The 20,422-nt window shown below is 36.1% G+C and overlaps 1 protein-coding gene across 2 annotated transcripts; it reads right to left on the bottom strand.

Moving 5' to 3' along the window:
• On the bottom strand, positions 6,249-9,445 carry LOC104771640 (alpha-barbatene synthase). 2 transcript variants are annotated; one of them, XM_010496200.2, is made up of 7 exons: positions 9,338-9,445; positions 8,609-8,891; positions 7,933-8,314; positions 7,619-7,840; positions 7,351-7,489; positions 7,000-7,248; positions 6,249-6,686 (listed from the first exon to the last, which is right to left on the bottom strand). In XM_010496200.2, exons 1-7 carry the CDS (start codon positions 9,443-9,445, stop codon positions 6,393-6,395), a joined length of 1,677 nt encoding a protein of 558 aa, XP_010494502.1. In that variant the 3' UTR covers positions 6,249-6,392. The 2 variants fall into 2 exon arrangements, with proteins under 2 accessions (XP_010494502.1, XP_010494503.1); XM_010496201.1 differs by having other exon boundaries at positions 9,293-9,371.

The raw sequence follows: 20,422 nt of genomic DNA, 5'->3' as shown, positions 1-20,422 counted from the left end.
ACACCCTTACCAAAATACCAAAATTTGGTTTGCGGGTGTTACACTCTCCTAAAGGCTCAAACATTCTATAAAGTTTGGTTTTCTAAAACAATCTATTACCATACAAACACATCCTCTTTCAGATTATTGTGAAAACTAAAACATTTACTTTCTATTATATCTTTGATTCAATTTCCAACAAACAACAAAACACTGGTAACAATAGTATCGTTTTTCGGATCATCTGTTTTTTGGGAAGTTTCTATCTTTAGAAAAAATATTATCTTACTGAGTCTTGAACAAATTTTCCAAAAATGTAAATTATTTTTACTATTGTTCATCTTTTGATGATTTATGCAATCATTTTAAAACATTTATAAAATAAAATAAATAATTGTATGTGTATTTGATTTTAAAAGAATTTTAATATATAATGATGATGGGAATTAGATTCTTAGAGTAAGAATTGAAAGAAACATTACTATATTATATTATTTAATACTAAATAAAGTTTTATTTTGGCAAGCTCCAAAAGATTGTCATTTGATGCTCTCTTCATTCACAAGTGTCATTTTGTTTCTTTAAATTTTAAGTGTAACAAATTTATTCAATTGTATTTATATAATAAAATTTTCTCTACACAAATAAATTGACGATTAAATAGTTTAAGGATATAAAATTATAATATATATATATATATATATATATATATATATATTTGGGTTCTATAAAATAATGTCGTGTAATAATTGGCTGTTTTATTTCCACACATTAATATAAATAATTCACATAATCTTGATATTACATTATTTTATTTCATTTTCAGTCCATTTACACAAGACCAATGGTAAGTCCTTAATGCACAAGACACCATCACACCAGGGATTGAGTCCCGCTCCATAAGTATGTAGGGGTTTGGCTAAGAGCCGACCTGTTGTGGCCAAATGGTTGACAAAAAAAAACTAAAGTATATTTTAATATATAATTTCTAAATAGCTAAATGAGAATTGAATATATTTTTGTGATAAAGAGATAACTGTATATATTTTTGTTGAAAGAGAGAAGTGAATATATATTTAAATTCATGATTTGATTAGCTAAGATGCCCTTTTATAGATCTATATTTATAATATATAACTCTTGAACATATATTTAAAATAATAGACAATTTTAGTTATTAATTCACAATATTGTATTTTTATAAACCTGACACATTTTTTATTAACTTTCCTGTTCCATCTCATCAATCCTATATTGTACTAACTCTCATTTTTTGTAATTTTAATAATATTTATAGTAATGCAATAAATGATTAATAATAATATGTAATGATTGCATATCTCTAACTCTCACATAGTTTATGTGACTCATATAACAATAAAATACTCCCTCTGTTTTAGTTTAGTTGTCGTTTTAGGTTTTCAATGAAAATGTTTGGTGAATATTCCAGTTTTATCCCTATTGTTTTAAAGTTTTGACCAATGAAATATTTATAAAATATATTAATTAAGGGTAAAACAGATAATTTAATAGTTTTTTTAAATTTATGTGAAAAAACTTTAAACGACAAGTAAAAGCCTGAAACAAGTATAAATTACATTGACCTAATATATAGAAATTGATATAAAAATTAGTGCATTTATTATCCAATTAAATAATAAATTTTCTATATGCTCTTAACTACAAATTTTCTTATAAATAGAAAGATACACATTTTACTAACCTTCATACTGTATCTCAAATCTCACATAATATTTTTATTTAATTAATATTGTCCTAACTAACAATCTCCAAAATCATAAAAAAATATCCAAAAATAATGTAAACTAAATCCATGCGTAGCACGGAGTGACTGCTAGTAGTAGTAGTATAGACGTGTATGTTTTTTTGTGTGTGGGGCAATTATAATCTTTGGATTCCAGTTGAACTGATTTGCTTAGTAACAGATCGATGATTTCATGTAAAAGTTTATATTTGGTATACATGTTAGGTTTATACCATTTTTGGTATTGGTATATATGTTAGGTTTTATAACATTTTTCGTTTTAGAGAGACGGTTGCATAGATACATAGGTAGTAGAGAAGAGCGAAAATCTACAAAACAAAACAAAAACACACATGACACAACCAACAAGCTGCAAGAACCAACAAAATAATCTAACAGAGATGAAGTACGAAACAACGGCAGCAGAAGACAGTGGAGAAAGATCAGTGTTCACAATCATCAATGACAAAGATCGCTAGCATTAACATGTCTTTGAAGTTGCCACGAAAGACCGCGATCTGAGGCCAGCCTTCAGAACTTGGATCAAGTAGTCCCTACCATAATGAAACCCACTAAAAACTTGAAAAATAGCAACGATGACCTGAAATATACCTTACATCAAGCAGTGTCTACAACTCCTATGATTAAAAATTCATTTTATAACCAGTAAGACAAACCCTAAAATTACCAATAAACTGAAAGCTTTAAGCTTTTGAACCTTCAGAGTCAGGGAGAATGTCGAGAATTAGAGTTCCACGGAGAAAGTTTAAAGTTAAAACCAGTTAAAATACCTTCAAGTTGTGATCGAGTTGGATTTGCGAACATATGAAAAAATTATCTGTTAAAAATAGAAAGTTTAGAACTGCCAAATGCTGAACCTTTGTATATTTGTTCGTTTATGAACATTTTTACTCCAATTTTAGTAACCCGAATGACACACATATATGATGTGAAAACAGGTTTACAAAATATAAAAAGATACAAATTAAATGCTTATCTTTGCCTCTTTGTTCGTTTATTCGTATGTTTACTCCAATTTTTGTCATGTTTCATTAACATACTTCAAAAACTTATGAAATATGCGTAGAGAAAACAAAAGAAAGCAAAACAAAACAATGAGTCCAACCCCATAACATCAAACAAAATAAAGCAAAACAAAACAAATTTACTGGACTCATGACTTCAACACAAGTATAGCACATTTCAACGAAACCCGAAAGGAAAAAAATGATATTTAATTTACCAAGACACCAAACTTTAGAGATTTATTGGATCTATGAGCAACCTAAAGATATAATCCTTTAATTTTCAATTGCGATGGTTGAAGACATCGTCTGCTGTATAGAGAACGTCCAACAAGCGTCCAAAAAACCGAAACCGATGAACTGGTTAAGAATTGGACGAGAAATTGTTAACTGTTTAGTAAAGTATATTTCTCATTAAGATCAAATGTAACTAATACAAGGGGTATTTATACTAGAGTATTGGGACTAAGTAAAAGGAAGCTTAATCCCAACTTATATATATACTAATATACCCCCCTCAAGCTGAAGTCGCAGCAGGCAAGAAGAGGCTTGAAATAGATAATCTCTGCAGAATTGAGTGAAATGGAGCCGGTTGCAGAGGTTTTGTTAAGATGTCAGCCAACTGATTCTCGGTGGCAACATGTAGAATTTTGAGAAAGCCACTCTTAATCTGATCTCGAGTAATGTGGCAATCGATCTCAACATGCTTTGTTCTTTCGTGAAACACCGGGTTCTGTGCAATGTGTAGTGCCGATTTGTTGTCACAGAAAAGCTTGGCCTGTATTCGTGGAGTCTGACGCAAATCCTTCAACATTTGATTAAGCCAGAGCAACTCCTTAGTAGCGTGTGCCATGCTCCTGTACTCAGCCTCGGTGCTACTCGAACTCACAACATCTTGCTTCTTGGATTTCCAAGAGATCAAAGAATCGCCTAGAAAAACACAAATGCAAGAAACAGACCGCCTAGAATCCTTGCAAGTTCCCCAATCTGCATCCGAGAACGCATTCAAGCATAAATCAGTAGAAGCAGAGAAGAAGAGGCCTTGACCTGGATCGTTCTTCAAATATTTGAGAACATGATGAGCAGCCTCAAAATGAGTGTCTGTCGGACATGAAAGAAACTGGCTCAGACGATTGACGGCAAAAGTAATGTTTGGTCTTGTAATGCACAAATACAACAACCGTCCGATCAGTTCCCGATAAGGTCGTCCATCATTAAGCAGGAGACCCGTGTCTTTAGTAAGGACCTTCTTATAATCCATAGGTACTGCCTTTGGTTTGCATCCCAATAAACTTATATATATCTTATTATATAAACCTTGGTTCTAAAAGTTAGTAACTCACCAGATCGTGACAAGTGTTAATTTTAACGATCAGAGATCAAAGTTAAAAACACACCAGATCATGACATGTGTCAATTTTAACGATCAGAGATCAAAGTTAGTAACTCATCAGATCGTGACACATGTCAATTTTAAAAAGTTATTAACTCATCAGATCGTGACACGTGTTAATTTTAACGATCAGAGATCAAAGTTAAATACTCATTAGATTATGACACGTGTCAATTTTAACGATTAGAGATCAAAGTTAGTAACTCATCAGATCGTGACATGTCAATTTTGACGATAAAAGTTCAAAGTTTTCAAGATTTGTGAAGGCACATGCGAAGAAAACGAAGATCATGGAGAACCGATTGGCATTCTTAAGAAAAAAGCTTGAACTAATCTTTTTATTATATTAAAAATCTTATTATATAAAGTTGGGTTTTCAAATTAGCCACATGTCAAATATACTGATGAAATGTTGACAAGTGTCAAAAATTATTATTTTTCAAAACAGCTAATTAAAAAAATAACATTAAATCTAAATAAAATTTACATGTTAATCTAAAAAAAAATTCTTAATCAAAAAAGAAAATTAACAAAACTAATATATTTTCCATTGTAAGCTACTTATGTTATACGTGTTTTGTCAATAAGATTTTGACATGTATAAACAAAATAGTAATTCACTAAGCATGTATATTATTATTAATAAATTATGTCAAAAGAATAAGTTGAGAATAAGTTGAGAATAATTAATAAATTATCCCCCTCTCCAGGATATTGTCGCCCTACTTTTGATTTGGGTAAAAATAAGTTGAGAATTTATGATTCGAGAATATTTGAGACGAAGTCATAACTTTAAGTTGTTTTGGTATAATTGAATACTTCTGAAGAGTAAATAGGTCGTTGATCCTTAACATGATTATGACATATGTCATGTTTTGGATTGTATATAAAGTTTATATTTTGTATATCTGAATTATCTAAGACTTATATATACCATCATGATTATAATTTTCAAATTTTATTATATTATATTATATTAAATTTCTTTCAATTTCTCAATTTTTATTGGGTTAGTCATAAAATCATAGTGATTGAGTAAATAATTTTTACCAGTTGTTCATCCAATATATTTGGAGCAAAACAATTTTAGTAATTATAAGAACTATAATTATGCCAAAATGAAAATAAAGCAACATAAAATTTGTTTAATTTGTTTAGAAGACATTTTATAGGTGGTGATAAAGAGCATACTTTAACAATAAAATAATTTTGGGTTTAAGAACATATTTTTAATGGTAAAACATAGAGTAAAATAGTATGTGGTTACTTATTAGATGTTGCTTTGATGAATTTGTTGCATGTAAAATATTTTGTGAATAAGTTGTGAAACGTTTTTGAAATTTGACAATAGTAATATTTGCAATGATGAATATTTGGTAAAAGTTTTAGTGGGATATAATTTATCCTTTAAATTATTATAATAATTGTTATAATATATTAAAAATATAGAAATATAAATAAATGTATGAAGGTAAATAAAAATATTCTCTAACTTAAATTATTTATATATTTCTTTTAGAAAACAAAAATTTTTTTATATATTTTTGAAAAATTATTTTAGATTTAGAATTTATTTTTTCAAACAATTTTTAAACTTGCATATCGTGCGGGCTCTTATCTAGTACTAATAGAAATGTTGGTCATTTTGATGCACTCTTCGTTAACGATCTTGTTGATATTTCTAGTCATTTTCTCAAATTTCAAATTGGCTTCTTTTTGGTTTCTGAGGGTTCCAAATTTTCGATGAATTTCTGAAGGCACCAAGTTACCGAGGGTTTTCCGATAACATATAATAATTAAATAGATAAATAATTCCTAAATAAAAAAATAAAGAAATTTTCCAAATAAAAACACTTGTTTTAAATAAGGTTAAAATATTTTAGGAGAAGAAAAAATACTCATTGTGGAGGTGGACTACTTTTTTGAAACACGGTTAAGTTTATGGACTTGTTTTTATTTAGACAAGTAGGATTGTTTATGATTGAATAACTGAATAAAGACTCAGTTATGTTTGCAAAATTAAATAGATATCACGATACTAAATCAACATTAACTATTAAGACAAAAAAAAAAGGAGAGTCATATATGAAAATCAAACACACCAACATTTTATTGTAGTAAGAAAATATGATCAAACACAGAACGATCAAATAGAACCGCAATCACACAACACCAATGCATATCGAAATTGAAAACCAAAAAAAACAAACATTTTATGCATCCCATGTCTCTAAAGAAGTATGGGATCGACGAGCAAAAGGCTCATATATTCCTTGAGTTTTCCTTCGCGGTGGTTGTAGACATCATCAGCGGTATAGAGAACATCCAATGAGCGCCAGTAGTTGACATATTGCATAAGAATTCGGCGTGGCATGGTGGTCTTCTTCAAGCACTCTTTGTTTACAATCTTGTTCATATCTCCATTTATCTTTTGAAGTTCTCTACTGGCTTCTTCTTTTGTAACTCCGTGTTCGTTCATGTAATAGTTGAGTGCATTAGCAGTGTAGCCTTTTTCCATATCCTCCTGAAGATACATACCAAAACATTCAAAACATACAAATTATGCGAAGAGAAGTTTGTATTAAATTGGCTAAAACAATTTTTTTTAATTTAGTGTTATCATGATATATATTCATGTGACATAATTTATTATCAGTAAAAACACATCTGATATACGTACAATTTTTATTTTTGGAGACTAATTTTGAATTTGGCTAATGAGGCCTGGTTAAAAAAGATGACAGGCTAGACCTTTATATAACATAGGCCATATTGGATGAAATTTCATCAGTCTCATTTGTATAATTTTTCCTATATTTATATGTAATATGTAGTACCTCAAAGTCGACTATGTCATCCATGAGACGGGTCTTTGCACCTAAAATCTGAACGAGCTTTGGTCTAGATATTAGCCACTCAAAAGCTTCCTTTTTACCAATCTCTCCAAGTCCCATGATGGAACATGCTATGGTTGCATATGTACCAATCTCGGCTCCACCAGACTCTATATACTCATCAAAGCTAGGAACATGACCTCCCCGTGCCCATTTGACAAGTTCGAGGTTTTTCCTCGCTATTATCTTGAACTGATTACCAAAAATAAAAATTAAACATGCTACAACTTATTACCATCCAATGAATAATGATTTTGGTGGTCATGAATAATAAAAGTTTTGTACGTAATCGACCTCTTCTATCATCTTATTTAACACAAATAATCTTCCTTGTGACCTCAATATTTCTTCATACTCTTTAAAAAGATACATCACAAATTTGAAGGCAGTCTTCATGTGACCTTGAAGATTTTCCATGTAATCCGGATCCCATCTGTTAGTATATCACACGACATTGGTTATCGGGATCCATGCTAGACTCATAATTATTAATTGGTTTTTCTGATTTAACACATGAATCTTTGCAATGTATAGCTATATAGATATAGCTAAGCTTAGGTACCTTTCCAGACAATCTACCAGGCTTTCAACTTCAGAAACTGAACCGTAAGTATCACAAGCGTCGTCTAGAAATGTGATTACTAAGTACAACTTAGCCGACATAATTCTCCCAAGTGAAAATTGTGGCTCGAAGTACATCATCAATGCTGCAAACCAAGTCTCTACAGTTCTTTCTCTGAAGTTAGGTGGAAAGTTTGATGTATGTTCTAATTCCCTCCACCACCTACCAAGATATGAAAAAAGAGAAAGAATAAAAAGATGCACTCAGAAAGAACCCCAGCTATCTTAGAAGAAAACTAGATCATTCACACATACATTGTGATGGTCTTTAATTCTTGGAAGTAGTGAAGCTGCAAGAACTTGAAATTGAGCTTGGCTAGCTTAAGAAGTGTGTAATCGCGGTCCTCTTCGTGTTCATAGAACGAGATATATTCCCTTGCAACCAGCGCTTGGATGTTCCGGTGCTGAGGTATGTGAAGAGCATTTTGTATAAGCTTTGAAATATGTGGTGGGCACGCTCTGAGACCTGTAGCTAGTGACTCCAAGTGGTTCAGTGTGAAGCTTAAAACTTCATCCAATATATGATCTGTCGTTGTCCCAAAGTGCACTGCTTCGTAGAAGCTTAGCATACCCTTGACATCTTCTATTAAACATTCCTTGAACTTACCATCGTCTCCTTTGAATCTTTTGAAAACATCTTCATGGAAATATTAAATATATATATTTTTCAGTATATCAATTATATATGCACACATCCGAGTTGGAAGACTAGAAACATACTAGGGCTTATTTAAAAAGATTACTTACCGGACAACATATTTAGACCATATGTTCTAAAAACCCGAAACATGGTTGAGATTGTGTACAAATCATTTTCATCAGCGATNAATATATATTTTTCAATTTTTTTTTCAATATGTCAATTATATATGCACACACCCTAGTTGGAAGACTAGAAACATACTAGGATTTATTTAAAAAGATTACTTACCAGACAACATTTTTAGACCATATGTTCTAAAAACCCGAAACATGGTTGAGATTGTGTACAAATCATTTTCATCAGCGATCAAATCTTCTATCTTCTCGAAAGCATGTTTCAAGCTCTCTTCGATCTCCTTCTCAAAATGATAAGAGAGACCAAGACTCTCCAGAAAATGAATCAGAAGTATTTTCCTTTTCATTGTGTCTTTGTCACTGGAAGGCAACATGAATATGTTCGCTATTACTTCAGGCTTTAGTAGTTTAATCTCGGTTTCAAGGACATCAAAATCCTGGAAGGTAATACAAGTCATCAAAAAGATATTTTCGTATATATAGCCATAAGCCATCATAACATATATAGATAATCATATGTGGAAGCACTTGGCTTAAAACAAAAATAAACAAAAGAAACACATAGCTTAGAAACAGGAACAGAGCCGATCATTAGATCATTGTGACTCTGATACCATGTGAATAGAGAGAATATGATTATATTATTATTGTTGTGTATTATCAAATAGAATGATACAATTTATATATAAGCACAAACCATAATCAAATAATATAATTAAAGAGATTACATAGAATAATATAATTAATATATATTAGAGTGATATATGGGATTTAAGTAATCATAGATGATATGATGATACTGTTTCCTTAATAGTCAGACTGAAATAAATGGACTCACCGAATCAGCCATGGAAAATAGTCAGACTGAAATAAATGGACTCACCGAATCAGCCATGGAAAATCGGAGAAACTGATCACCCCATTGAGAGGATGGCAGTTCTGTAAATTTTAAAAAAATTTCCCGATCTAGATTTCTTATTAGTGCTTCCATAGAGAGAGAGAGATAACTTGGTATTCTTTTTCTTAAAGGAAATTATAAAGCACTATGAGTCAATTTATATATATTATATATACACGACGGAAATGTGATCAGAGTTGATGGCAATTTTGGTATTCTTTTTTTTAATGGAAAATTTAAAGCACTATGAGTTCAATTTACGAATAATTTATCAAGGAAAAAGGATAAGGCCATTAGATATGTTTTTTTTTTTTTAATCCATTAGATATGTTCAATCGCTTTATTTTGTTTTAGAAAGAGTTTAAATAGAATGTTATCTATTTGACTATTTGCGGTGTTAATTAACTTTTAGATTTCCATATTCTGATTTAGTGTTAGCCTATTTGCTTTATCACCAGCGGCTCAAAGTTCACTTTAGTCATGTGTGAGCGGTTTCTTAATACTCTCGCAGGCAGTTAATTCTTACCCGCTACTCCGTTTAGAATTAATAGTAAGCCCAAAGTATTAGCCAACCAAAAAATTGGCAATAATAACTCTAATTTTCCGTACGTGTATATGTAATATTCCTATGTTGTTGCATGTAAAAACGTTATGAAATATTTTCAGGGTGTACTATAAAAGTGCTGAAAACAGGGACATGCCACTGTAACTGATGGTCCCACTTTATGAACTCAATTGTTAGCTTACATTAGGTTTTGCACATGTCCCGTCACAAACCGGAAATAACTAGTGGGAAACATTGCGAGGAGTGAAATCGACATGGTGGGAGATGAAGAAGATGAGCTAGCTATAGAAGATGGCATTAGTTACCAAACTTAAACAAAAAAAAACAAGATGATTTTGATTAAATCAATTTGTTCACATCACTCTATAACTCATCTTTCACATGTTAATGATGCAAGCACCATCTTCTAAACTTGTTCTAGGTATAAATGTGTAGCACCCTAGTTTCAGGAAATATGGTAGTGCTTGCAGAGAGGCTTAAAAGATTTGATTTGACTATCTATATCATAAAAATATATTTATTTTTTTGATAAAACATCTCGAGAGAACTCCACATTTAATTGTGCTTTGGCGATTTCAGGATGGATCGATTTGTGAATAGAATGTTTAGTTAGTGCTAATCAATGTTGGTTTCTTCATCTTGAATGTCTTTTATGCTTGAATTAGTTTTATCACCTAGTTCTAGAACCTAGGTTATGTTACACACCAAAAATGTTTGATGAAATGCCTGAATCAATTTGAGATGATCAACACTCCTATAGCCAACAAGAGTTGATGTTAGAAAGTCTTATGAACTGATTGGACTTAAGTTTAATGCTAATTTGATTTCATGATTACAAATGAAAGATTAGTAATTGTTGATTTCATGTTTAGAGGCTAATTCCTTGAGAGAAGATTAGTCTGTTTTCGTGATTTATATTCTATAATGGTTCTTACTTAATATTCCTTAATTCATTGACTACCATTTTCCCTCAATCCCAAAGAAATTTCCTAGAACACAACACTTTTATCTTATTGTTTGATCAATCATTTTATCAATGTTTATTTTATCGCTCTTTGATAACGTAGAATCGAACAAATCTGTCGCTTTAGCTAAGAACGACTATCACGAGTCTTTAGAGTATCATTAGTTTTTGTGGATCGACCTCGAATATACTTAAGTGTATTGGGTATTTACTCGAGCAATCATCAACAAACAAGAAAGCATAGCTTAGATAAATAGTTTGAAAATCACCGGAACACTTTTATTATTAATGGACCATGCTCTAAGAGATTATCATCGACATACTTAAAACAAAAATTCACGTTAGAACATTCTCAAAATAGACTCATAACTTTCTTAAAACTCTGGCCCATCATTCTGAAACCTTAAAGACAATTCTGCATTCATGGAAATTTTGTAAGTTAGAAGTTTTCGTGATCAGATTTGTGAGAGAAAGAGAGAACGGATTCGGGAAAACGTGTTTAACTTGGAAGAATGTAGAGTTGATGGCAATTTAAAAAAACCGAGTTTAATTTATGAGATAATTTTAACAATACATAATGTATATATACTTAGAAAAATGAGGCTCACATATGCAATGGAAAACCTAGCTAGATGTTAATATACCACTTTTAGAACAATCTCTTAAAGCCTCTTCATCTTTTTCCTTGTTAACTTATTAGGTATACTAGATATTAGGTATTAGGTAGCCATATTAATCTCTGAGTTGTCCTAGTTTGTTTCCTGCAAATGAGTGGAATATCAAAAGACAGTTCCGGAGAACCATATATATAGTACAGACATGTGTCTTTGTCTGTGGGAAACTTTTAATTCTGGATTCTAGTTGCATTGATTTGCTTTGTAACATTTTCTCAGTGTTCTATACGCATACATCTCTCCTTCATTTGTAAGTTGTAACGAAAGGTAGTATACACAATTGTGAAAAATTAATGTTTAGAGGCTAATTCCTTTAATATTTTAAAGGAAATTGTATATCAGCTAACATCTAGTATATATGTTAAAAATTAATGACCAAACCAAATATTTTTTCCAATAAAAATGTATGTATCAATCGGTAAAAATTAATAAGAGTTTTTTTAACAAATGTGCCACATTCCAAAACCAAACTTGTGGGTTCTACCACATTGACTGAGTCCTTTCTGTCTATACCATATCGTAGATGTTCAATGACGCATATAACCCTCCAGACGTTGTCGAAGAGTTTGGTTAAAAAATAATTAATTTGAATTTTGTATAGCTCAGCATGTATGTCCTGTCTTTTCATGTTTTAGTCAGATAAATAATTTATCTGTTTCTCTCTTTTTTTTTGCATTTATTCTCGACATCTTCATCTCTCCTTTCTTAAATCAAACAACTAAAATACCAGCTTCGAAGAGAAAAAGAGAAAATATCAGTTTCAATTAATCAGTTGAGCAAAATGACGGGAGAAAAGGAACTAGTTTCTACGTGAATCAGGTAGGTGAAGATTTCATTTAAATTAAAATCTTTTTCTAATTTTTTGTGTAAAGAAGATTCATTTTTTATGTAAAGAAGATTCCACTATGAAGGAGAAAAAGCTTTCTCAGTCACATTTGTCTCATTTTTCTTATTCTATTAGCTTCGTATGTGGACAAATTTAAACTTTATTTTTTGTCTATCATGTTAATTGATTCATATTATTTTATTTTTGGTCTATAATATTTGTTGTCCACTGTAATATTTTTGTCTACTATCTAGAATCTTGTCTACGAGAAATATATATTTCGTCTACTTTAAATATTATTTTTTTATTATGCATTTTTATCATTTTAATATTACAAATGTATATACATATGTTTTAATGGACAACTTATAAGTAATGTCTATCGTTTATTAGTTTACAAAATTACAACACACTAACTTAAGGGTGGTGGACAAACTTAGGTCAAATATAAATATTGTTTGCAGGATAAATATTGTCCACAACTTATATTTTGTCTATTATATATATAGTTAATTATTTGGTAAACCAATTAAAAAAAATTCTAAATATATAAATGTATAGTTACACATTTCGTCGTATCATACTTGTATTAAATGAGAAGTCAGACATATTGTACTATCGCTGCTGCATGTTCCTTCTTTCTTAGTTTTATTTTGTGTATATAACCATTTAAATAAAACAAAGAACACAAATTTCCAGCTCAGATGTTGTACTGCATCGCTGAACACCAAATTTCAAGGGAAGAGAAGAGGGCTATTAACATCATTTAGCACAGGCACTTTTGGTAGATTATAAAATGTTTTTGTAATATGGTAAATCTGTAAAGATTTATATACAATGTGGTAGACTGGACAAAATTCCCTTTTTAATATGTCTGTACATTATTTTTTTTTTCTAAAACCAAAAAATAAAAACTGGACCTGATTTGTGGAAATTTCTGAAAAATATAAAAGATATATAATTAAATTAACTAAAACCATGACGAGTAAGCTTTTACATGAGACTCTTCCACCTCCAAAGAACTCAACCGCGAGTTATGTTATGGATAAAGAACCTCATCTGCATGTCTTAACCCACATAGAAAGGAATTCATGTACGGCCCTATTCCCGGCCGAATATCCATTGAATCGGTTACTTAGCTTTGGCTCGCGGCCTTGCTTCGTAAACCTTATACGCAGCAGAATATCAGATTAAACTTGACCATCCCTTTGTGCTTAGCCATACAACCAACCAACCCCACAGGCTTTGCACATATTAGGGATGGGGACTTATAGTCCCTTCGATTCACGGTGATCGGTTGCGCTGTCGGTCGACTCGTCGGTCTTGGTATCAGAGCCAGGTCCGATCGAACGATCCAACCCCATAATCGAATCACCGATCGACCACCAACCAGGCCGATACTTCCAACAGACTTACCGTCCACCCGACCGATCAATCCAACCTACGGCTCGTATCATCGATCCTTTGATCGCCTGATCTGACTAGCGATTGAATCACCGGTCAATCCTCGATCGATCCGTCCATTGAAGCGGATCGATGATGACCTTTCGATTGGTCCGAGGCTATGATCGAACCGTTGATCATGCTGCGATCAGTCCGACTCCATGGCCGAACCGCCGCTTATCCTTTGATCAGTTCGACCTGATTTTCGAACCATCGCTCGATTCATCGTACCGTCGATAGAGAGGTAGCATGCACATCAGTTCGGACGATGTACCGTAGTACTCGCCGAGCCGCACCCCCTTTTCTTCTTAGGCATAGATGGACGATGGAAGGATGATGGTCTTTGGAAATGAAGGCAACGCCCTCTATTTATAGGTTCTTGGCCGAAGTCTAGGCCCAAAAAGGTACCTATCCGACAAGATTCTTCGATCGCGCATATTCGATCATGTACGTTCGGCCATGCCTGTCCGGTCATGCCTGTTTGGTTATGTCCGTCCATCCGCGTCTGTTCGGCCATGCCTGTTCGGTCACCGCGTCCCATGACTACCCCGAGCTCCCCAGCTGACCCGTACACTGTCCACTACCGTTCAGCTGGCCGAGCTTGGTCGAGCTGACTGGCAGTTGGTCGAGCTGACGGTAGCTGACTGGCAGCTGGTCGAGGTGACGGTAGCTGACAGTTAGCTGTTCGCAGCTGGCCGATAGCTGTTCGCAACTGGCCGATTCTGTCCGCAGCTGATCTAACTTGTTCATCAGGCTCGCGGAGCTCGTTAAGCTCATATTCCAGCTGGTTGAGCTAGTAGCTTAGCTACTTAAGCTCATTTAGCTATCAATTCTCGTAAAACAAATTGCCCCCCTTTAGGATCGCGAGACGTGGGCGTTACAAATCTACCCCCTTAAAATGAATTTGTCCTTGAATTCGGTGGGTTTAGTAATTCCCGACCTTTTGGTCGCTGTTTTCCGACCTTCTGGTCGATGTTTCCTGACCGTTGTCCTTTGCGGACGCGGTCTTAATTTCCGACCTTCTGGTCGATGTTTCCCAACCGTGGTCCTTCCCAGACGTGGTCATAATTTTTGACCTTCTGGTCGATGTGCTATGTGTTTGACGTTTTGAACCATCGCTTGATTCACGGGTGCATCTTGGCGAACACATTCCCGTTTCCAAGCATGCTGCCAATATTATCAGAAATTTCCATTCCGTCCGAACCCATAGCACAATTGCATACGTCCTCACAGGATCGCGCATGCTCTGATACCAACTTCAAAGACTCCGACCCGAACCTCTCGGCTTCCACGGTCACGGCTTCCGTACGGCTCTATTCCCGACCGAATATCCATTGAATCGGTTACTTAGCTTTGGCTCGCGGCCTTACTTCGTAAACCTTATACGCAGCGGAATATCATATTAACATTGACCATCCCTTTGTGCTTAGCCATACAACCAACCAACCCCACAGGCTTTGCACATATTAGGGATGGGGACTTATAGTCCCTTCGGTTCACGGTGATCGGTTGCGCTGTTGGCTTCCCGTACGACTCGTGTCCGAAGCTTGGTACCCGACGTACCGTGATACCTCAGTCGACTCGTCGGTCTTGGTATCAGAGCCAGGTCCGATCGAACGATCCGGACCCATAATCAAATCACCGATCGACCACCAACTAGGCCGATACTTCCGACAGACTAGCCGTCCACCCGACCGATCAATCCAACCTACGGCTCGTATCGTCGATCCTTTGATCNTGTCCGGTCATGCCTGTTTGGTTATGTCCGTCCATCCGCGTCTGTTCGGCCATGCCTGTTCGGTCACCGCGTCCCATGACTACCCCGAGCTCCCCAGCTGACCCGTACACTGTCCACTACCGTTCAGCTGGCCGAGCTTGGTCGAGCTGACTGGCAGTTGGTCGAGCTGACGGTAGCTGACTGGCAGCTGGTCGAGGTGACGGTAGCTGACAGTTAGCTGTTCGCAGCTGGCCGATAGCTGTTCGCAACTGGCCGATTCTGTCCGCAGCTGATCTAACTTGTTCATCAGGCTCGCGGAGCTCGTTAAGCTCATATTCCAGCTGGTTGAGCTAGTAGCTTAGCTACTTAAGCTCATTTAGCTATCAATTCTCGTAAAACAAATTGCCCCCCTTTAGGATCGCGAGACGTGGGCGTTACAAATCTACCCCCTTAAAATGAATTTGTCCTTGAATTCGGTGGGTTTAGTAATTCCCGACCTTTTGGTCGCTGTTTTCCGACCTTCTGGTCGATGTTTCCTGACCGTTGTCCTTTGCGGACGCGGTCTTAATTTCCGACCTTCTGGTCGATGTTTCCCAACCGTGGTCCTTCCCAGACGTGGTCATAATTTTTGACCTTCTGGTCGATGTGCTATGTGTTTGACGTTTTGAACCATCGCTTGATTCACGGGTGCATCTTGGCGAACACATTCCCGTTTCCAAGCATGCTGCCAATATTATCAGAAATTTCCATTCCGTCCGAACCCATAGCACAATTGCATACGTCCTCACAGGATCGCGCATGCTCTGATACCAACTTCAAAGACTCCGACCCGAACCTCTCGGCTTCCACGGTCACGGCTTCCGTACGGCTCTATTCCCGACCGAATATCCATTGAATCGGTTACTTAGCTTTGGCTCGCGGCCTTACTTCGTAAACCTTATACGCAGCGGAATATCATATTAACATTGACCATCCCTTTGTGCTTAGCCATACAACCAACCAACCCCACAGGCTTTGCACATATTAGGGATGGGGACTTATAGTCCCTTCGGTTCACGGTGATCGGTTGCGCTGTTGGCTTCCCGTACGACTCGTGTCCGAAGCTTGGTACCCGACGTACCGTGATACCTCAGTCGACTCGTCGGTCTTGGTATCAGAGCCAGGTCCGATCGAACGATCCGGACCCATAATCAAATCACCGATCGACCACCAACTAGGCCGATACTTCCGACAGACTAGCCGTCCACCCGACCGATCAATCCAACCTACGGCTCGTATCGTCGATCCTTTGATCGCCCGATCCGACTAGCGATTGAATCACCGGTCAATCCTCGATCACTCCATCTATTGACGCAGATCGTCGATGACCTTTCGATCAGTCCAGCGCTATGATCGAACCGTCGATCATCCTGCGATCAGTCCGACTCCATGGCCGAACCGCCGCTTATCCTTCGATCGGTTCGACCCGATTGTCGAACCGTCGATAGATTCATCGTACCGTCGATAGAGAGGTAGCATGCGTATCAGTTCGGAGGATGTACCATAGTACTCGCCGAGCCGCACCCCTTTTTCTTCTTAGGCATAGATGGACGATGGAAGGATGATGGTCTTTGGAAATGAAGGCAACGCCCTCTATTTATAGGGTCTTGGCCGAAGTCTAGGCCCCAAAAGATACCTGTCCGACAAGACTCTTCGATCACGCACATTCGGTCGTGTACGTTCGGCCGTGCCTCTTCGGTTATGTCCGTCCGTCCGCGTCTGTTCGGACATGCCTGTTCGGTCACCGCATCCCATGACTGCCCCGAGCTTCCCAGCTGACCCGTACACTGTCCACTACCGTCCAGCTAGCCGAGCTCGGTCGAGCTGACTGGCAGCTGGTCGAGCTGACGGTAGCTGGTCGAGGTGACGGTAGCTGACCGATAGCTGTTCGCAGCTGGCTGATAGCTGTCCACAACTGGCCGCAGCTGTCGGCAGCTGAGCTAACTTGTTCATCAAGCTCGCAGAGCTCGTTAAGCTCATATTCCAGCTGGTTGAGCTAGTAGCTTAGCTACTTAACCTCATTTAGCTATCAATTCTCGTAAAACAAATTAACCCCCTTTAGGATCGCGGGCGTTACAGAACCGGCGACCTCTAGCTAGATTTACCAGTTGAGCTATCGACGCTTGGTAAAAAATGATAGTCATTGTTTTTGTTTGTTGATTTCCTTTGATTATCCCATCTTTCACAAATTCTTCATTAGCATTCATGCGAGAATCATAATTATTTTGTAGATTTCTTTGACCTATCTTCCTTCATTAATTCTTCTTCATTAGAACTCAGACTTTTATTAATCAGATTACAATTATTTTCTCCTCGCGTAACCCTAATTGCTTCCTCTCTAATCATAATTATTCGGCTTTAAGTTGATTAACTTCATCCATTGATTTCCATTATCTATTCCACTTGTTGTCTAACCTTAATTTTTTTTCTTTTCAATTTAATATTAAATTATATTCAAAAGAAAAATAAACGTTTTACGAAACTTTTGGATACAGTTTATAAAAAATTTGTTATAGGCCATTTATAGGATAATCCTAATTAATAAAAACGAGCTGCAAACCAAACTTGGATGCTAGTATCCCTCCCATCTTTGAGCGTACTCAACCGGTTTCTGACATTTTTGTCTATCATCTTCACTAGTTTATCCTCCGGTGAAGGCTGTTCTCCATGACGGCGGTTATTTTTCTCCCTCCAAATAGAATATATCGTGTTATGGAAAGCATACCCTACTAGGAACCGCTTTGTCTTGTCAAGTTTCTTACCATCGAGAAGTACATTATGTCTCTCCATTTAACTACAAACTTATCCAGGATGAGTCTTTGCACTGGTGCCTCCCACACCCTCTGAGAGTTAGGACATAAGAAAAAGAGTGTTCCCTAGTCTCCATAGGATTCCTGCATAAGACGCAACTTGAGTTAACATTTGAGTTCATTTCAGCATTCTTTCCCCGTTGCAACTCTGTTTTTTGCCACAGCCATGTGATAAACGCATACTTTTTGAGTGGCATAGGGAAACCATATCACTCGATGTCCTTCCATGATTGGGTTCGGAGTTCGTATGTGGTGCCACGTTGATTTCGTGTTGAACTGGCTTCTGAGCAGTCATTCCTTCCAGAGAGCCACATCCTGTCTATGACTCCAGGTAAGTCAGCACTTCTATATCTCCTCTTCTACCGAATCAAGGAGAGCGTATATGTGAGCCCTCTATCTATTGCAAACCATTACATCAGACAGTGTGCTATATATCAATATGCCTAGATCAAGGCAACCTCGCAAACCAACTATATCATACACGCAGCCTAAGTAACACCAGTTATCGAATCAAAAAGACGTAGAGTGCCCATTGTGAACCTCCACCCGGTGAAATTGCTTTGCTAGGACCCTATACTTAAGCAGTTTCTTCCAAATCCATGATCCATAGGTCGGGTTTGCTTTCTCAGACCATAGTGAACCACTACGGATAAGATACCGTTTCACCCAATCAACCCAAAGTGAGCCTGTGGTAAAAACAATGTGCCATATCATCTTTAACATACTAACTTTATTTGCTTCATTCAACGAGCGCAAGCCTAGACCCCCCTCACTCTTTGGATGACACACTTCGGTCCATGCAACCTTAGCTTTCTTTGTATACAAAGAGGGACAAGACCACAAAAATGCCGCACACAACTGGTCAATCTCTCTGATACACGCTCTAGGTAGTTGAAACACTGTGATCCAGAAATTCATAATGCTGAAAATTGCGGAACTGAGGAGTTGGAGTCGGCAAGGAAAAGGTAGAGCTCTTGCTGTCCATGTACTTATCTGATACTAGGTTTTTGTATGTCCTAGCAGGTTCAATTAACCTTATGCAGTTGTAATACTTAAGGTGTCAATCCAGTTGGGATGATGCTATCACTCAAGATGCAATCAAGCAATCACAAGTAAAGCCAATTCAAAAAAGTGTTTTTCTAACAATCCTAGGATGATCAAAATGCAAAACGGAAATGAACTACAAAACTAGAAACGAAAATGCATGACTAGAAGCGAATATGAATAAGTGAAACTGAAACAATTATAGGCATGAACTAAATAGCAAGAACAGAAACGGTAGAAGTCCTAAGGATGGGAGTAATTGATGTCGGCGGAGTCTCCTAGTCTACAGAGTGTTTAACATGCCACAAGCAAACTATCTCTAAACAATGAACATCACGACTTAGCTAATCCAATCTCTTGACAGAAGCTACTCAGACTCAACAACTTCCAAACCTAGCTCTCGCTAGAGAAACATGATCAAGCAGGCATGACAAACAATTTCATTCACGTCAACAAACATCCTAGACAACTAATCTCTTAGGCTAGGAATGTAAGTCTCTGGCACTAGTTGGTCAGACATTTCATCAAACACTTTTTGGGTATGGAAATGTCTAAGACCTAGTTCCAATTGATCAGAGAGAAACTAGTTTTTCTAACTCTAGTCCAGAAGGGAATCATTCAAATCAAAGCTTAAACACCCTACATCCTAAGATCCTCCACCTAATCTATCCCATCCTTAAGAACTCTAAAACTACTCGGATCTAGAAATCATCATCAACGATAAAAACTCAGAAAACATTGAATCAAGCATCATTAGATAGATAAAAATGGGATGAACAACTTTGTAGAAGAAATCAAATGCAAAAACTGAATAACTCAAAGATATCGGAATACAAAGTCTCAAAACGTTTTAGGTGGCTACGTAAACCTTAAAGAAAAGAAAAAAACGAGATAAAAGATGTCTTGGGCAAAGACTTAACAAAAATGTATATATAGTCCAACATGGAAAGCCCTAAAACATAAAACGACAAGGTAAAGAGTCGGTTTG

This window comes from Camelina sativa, chromosome 20 (assembly GCF_000633955.1).
Source record: "Camelina sativa cultivar DH55 chromosome 20, Cs, whole genome shotgun sequence".
Lineage (NCBI taxonomy): Eukaryota > Viridiplantae > Streptophyta > Magnoliopsida > Brassicales > Brassicaceae > Camelina > Camelina sativa.
The sequence above is the reverse complement of the archived record's forward strand: the minus strand, read 5'-3'. Positions and strand labels throughout refer to the sequence as shown.

Coding starts and splice junctions, on each gene's coding strand:
- LOC104771640 (XM_010496200.2), bottom strand. CDS start 9,445: ATGGAAGCACTAATAAGAAATCTAGATCGGGAAATTTTTTTAAAATTT. Junction 8,315..8,608: donor TGGTCTAAAAATGTTGTCTG/GTAAGTAATCTT, acceptor ATTTCCATGAAG/ATGTTTTCAAAAGATTCAAA. Junction 6,687..6,999: donor ATGACATAGTCGACTTTGAG/GTACTACATATT, acceptor ATGTATCTTCAG/GAGGATATGGAAAAAGGCTA.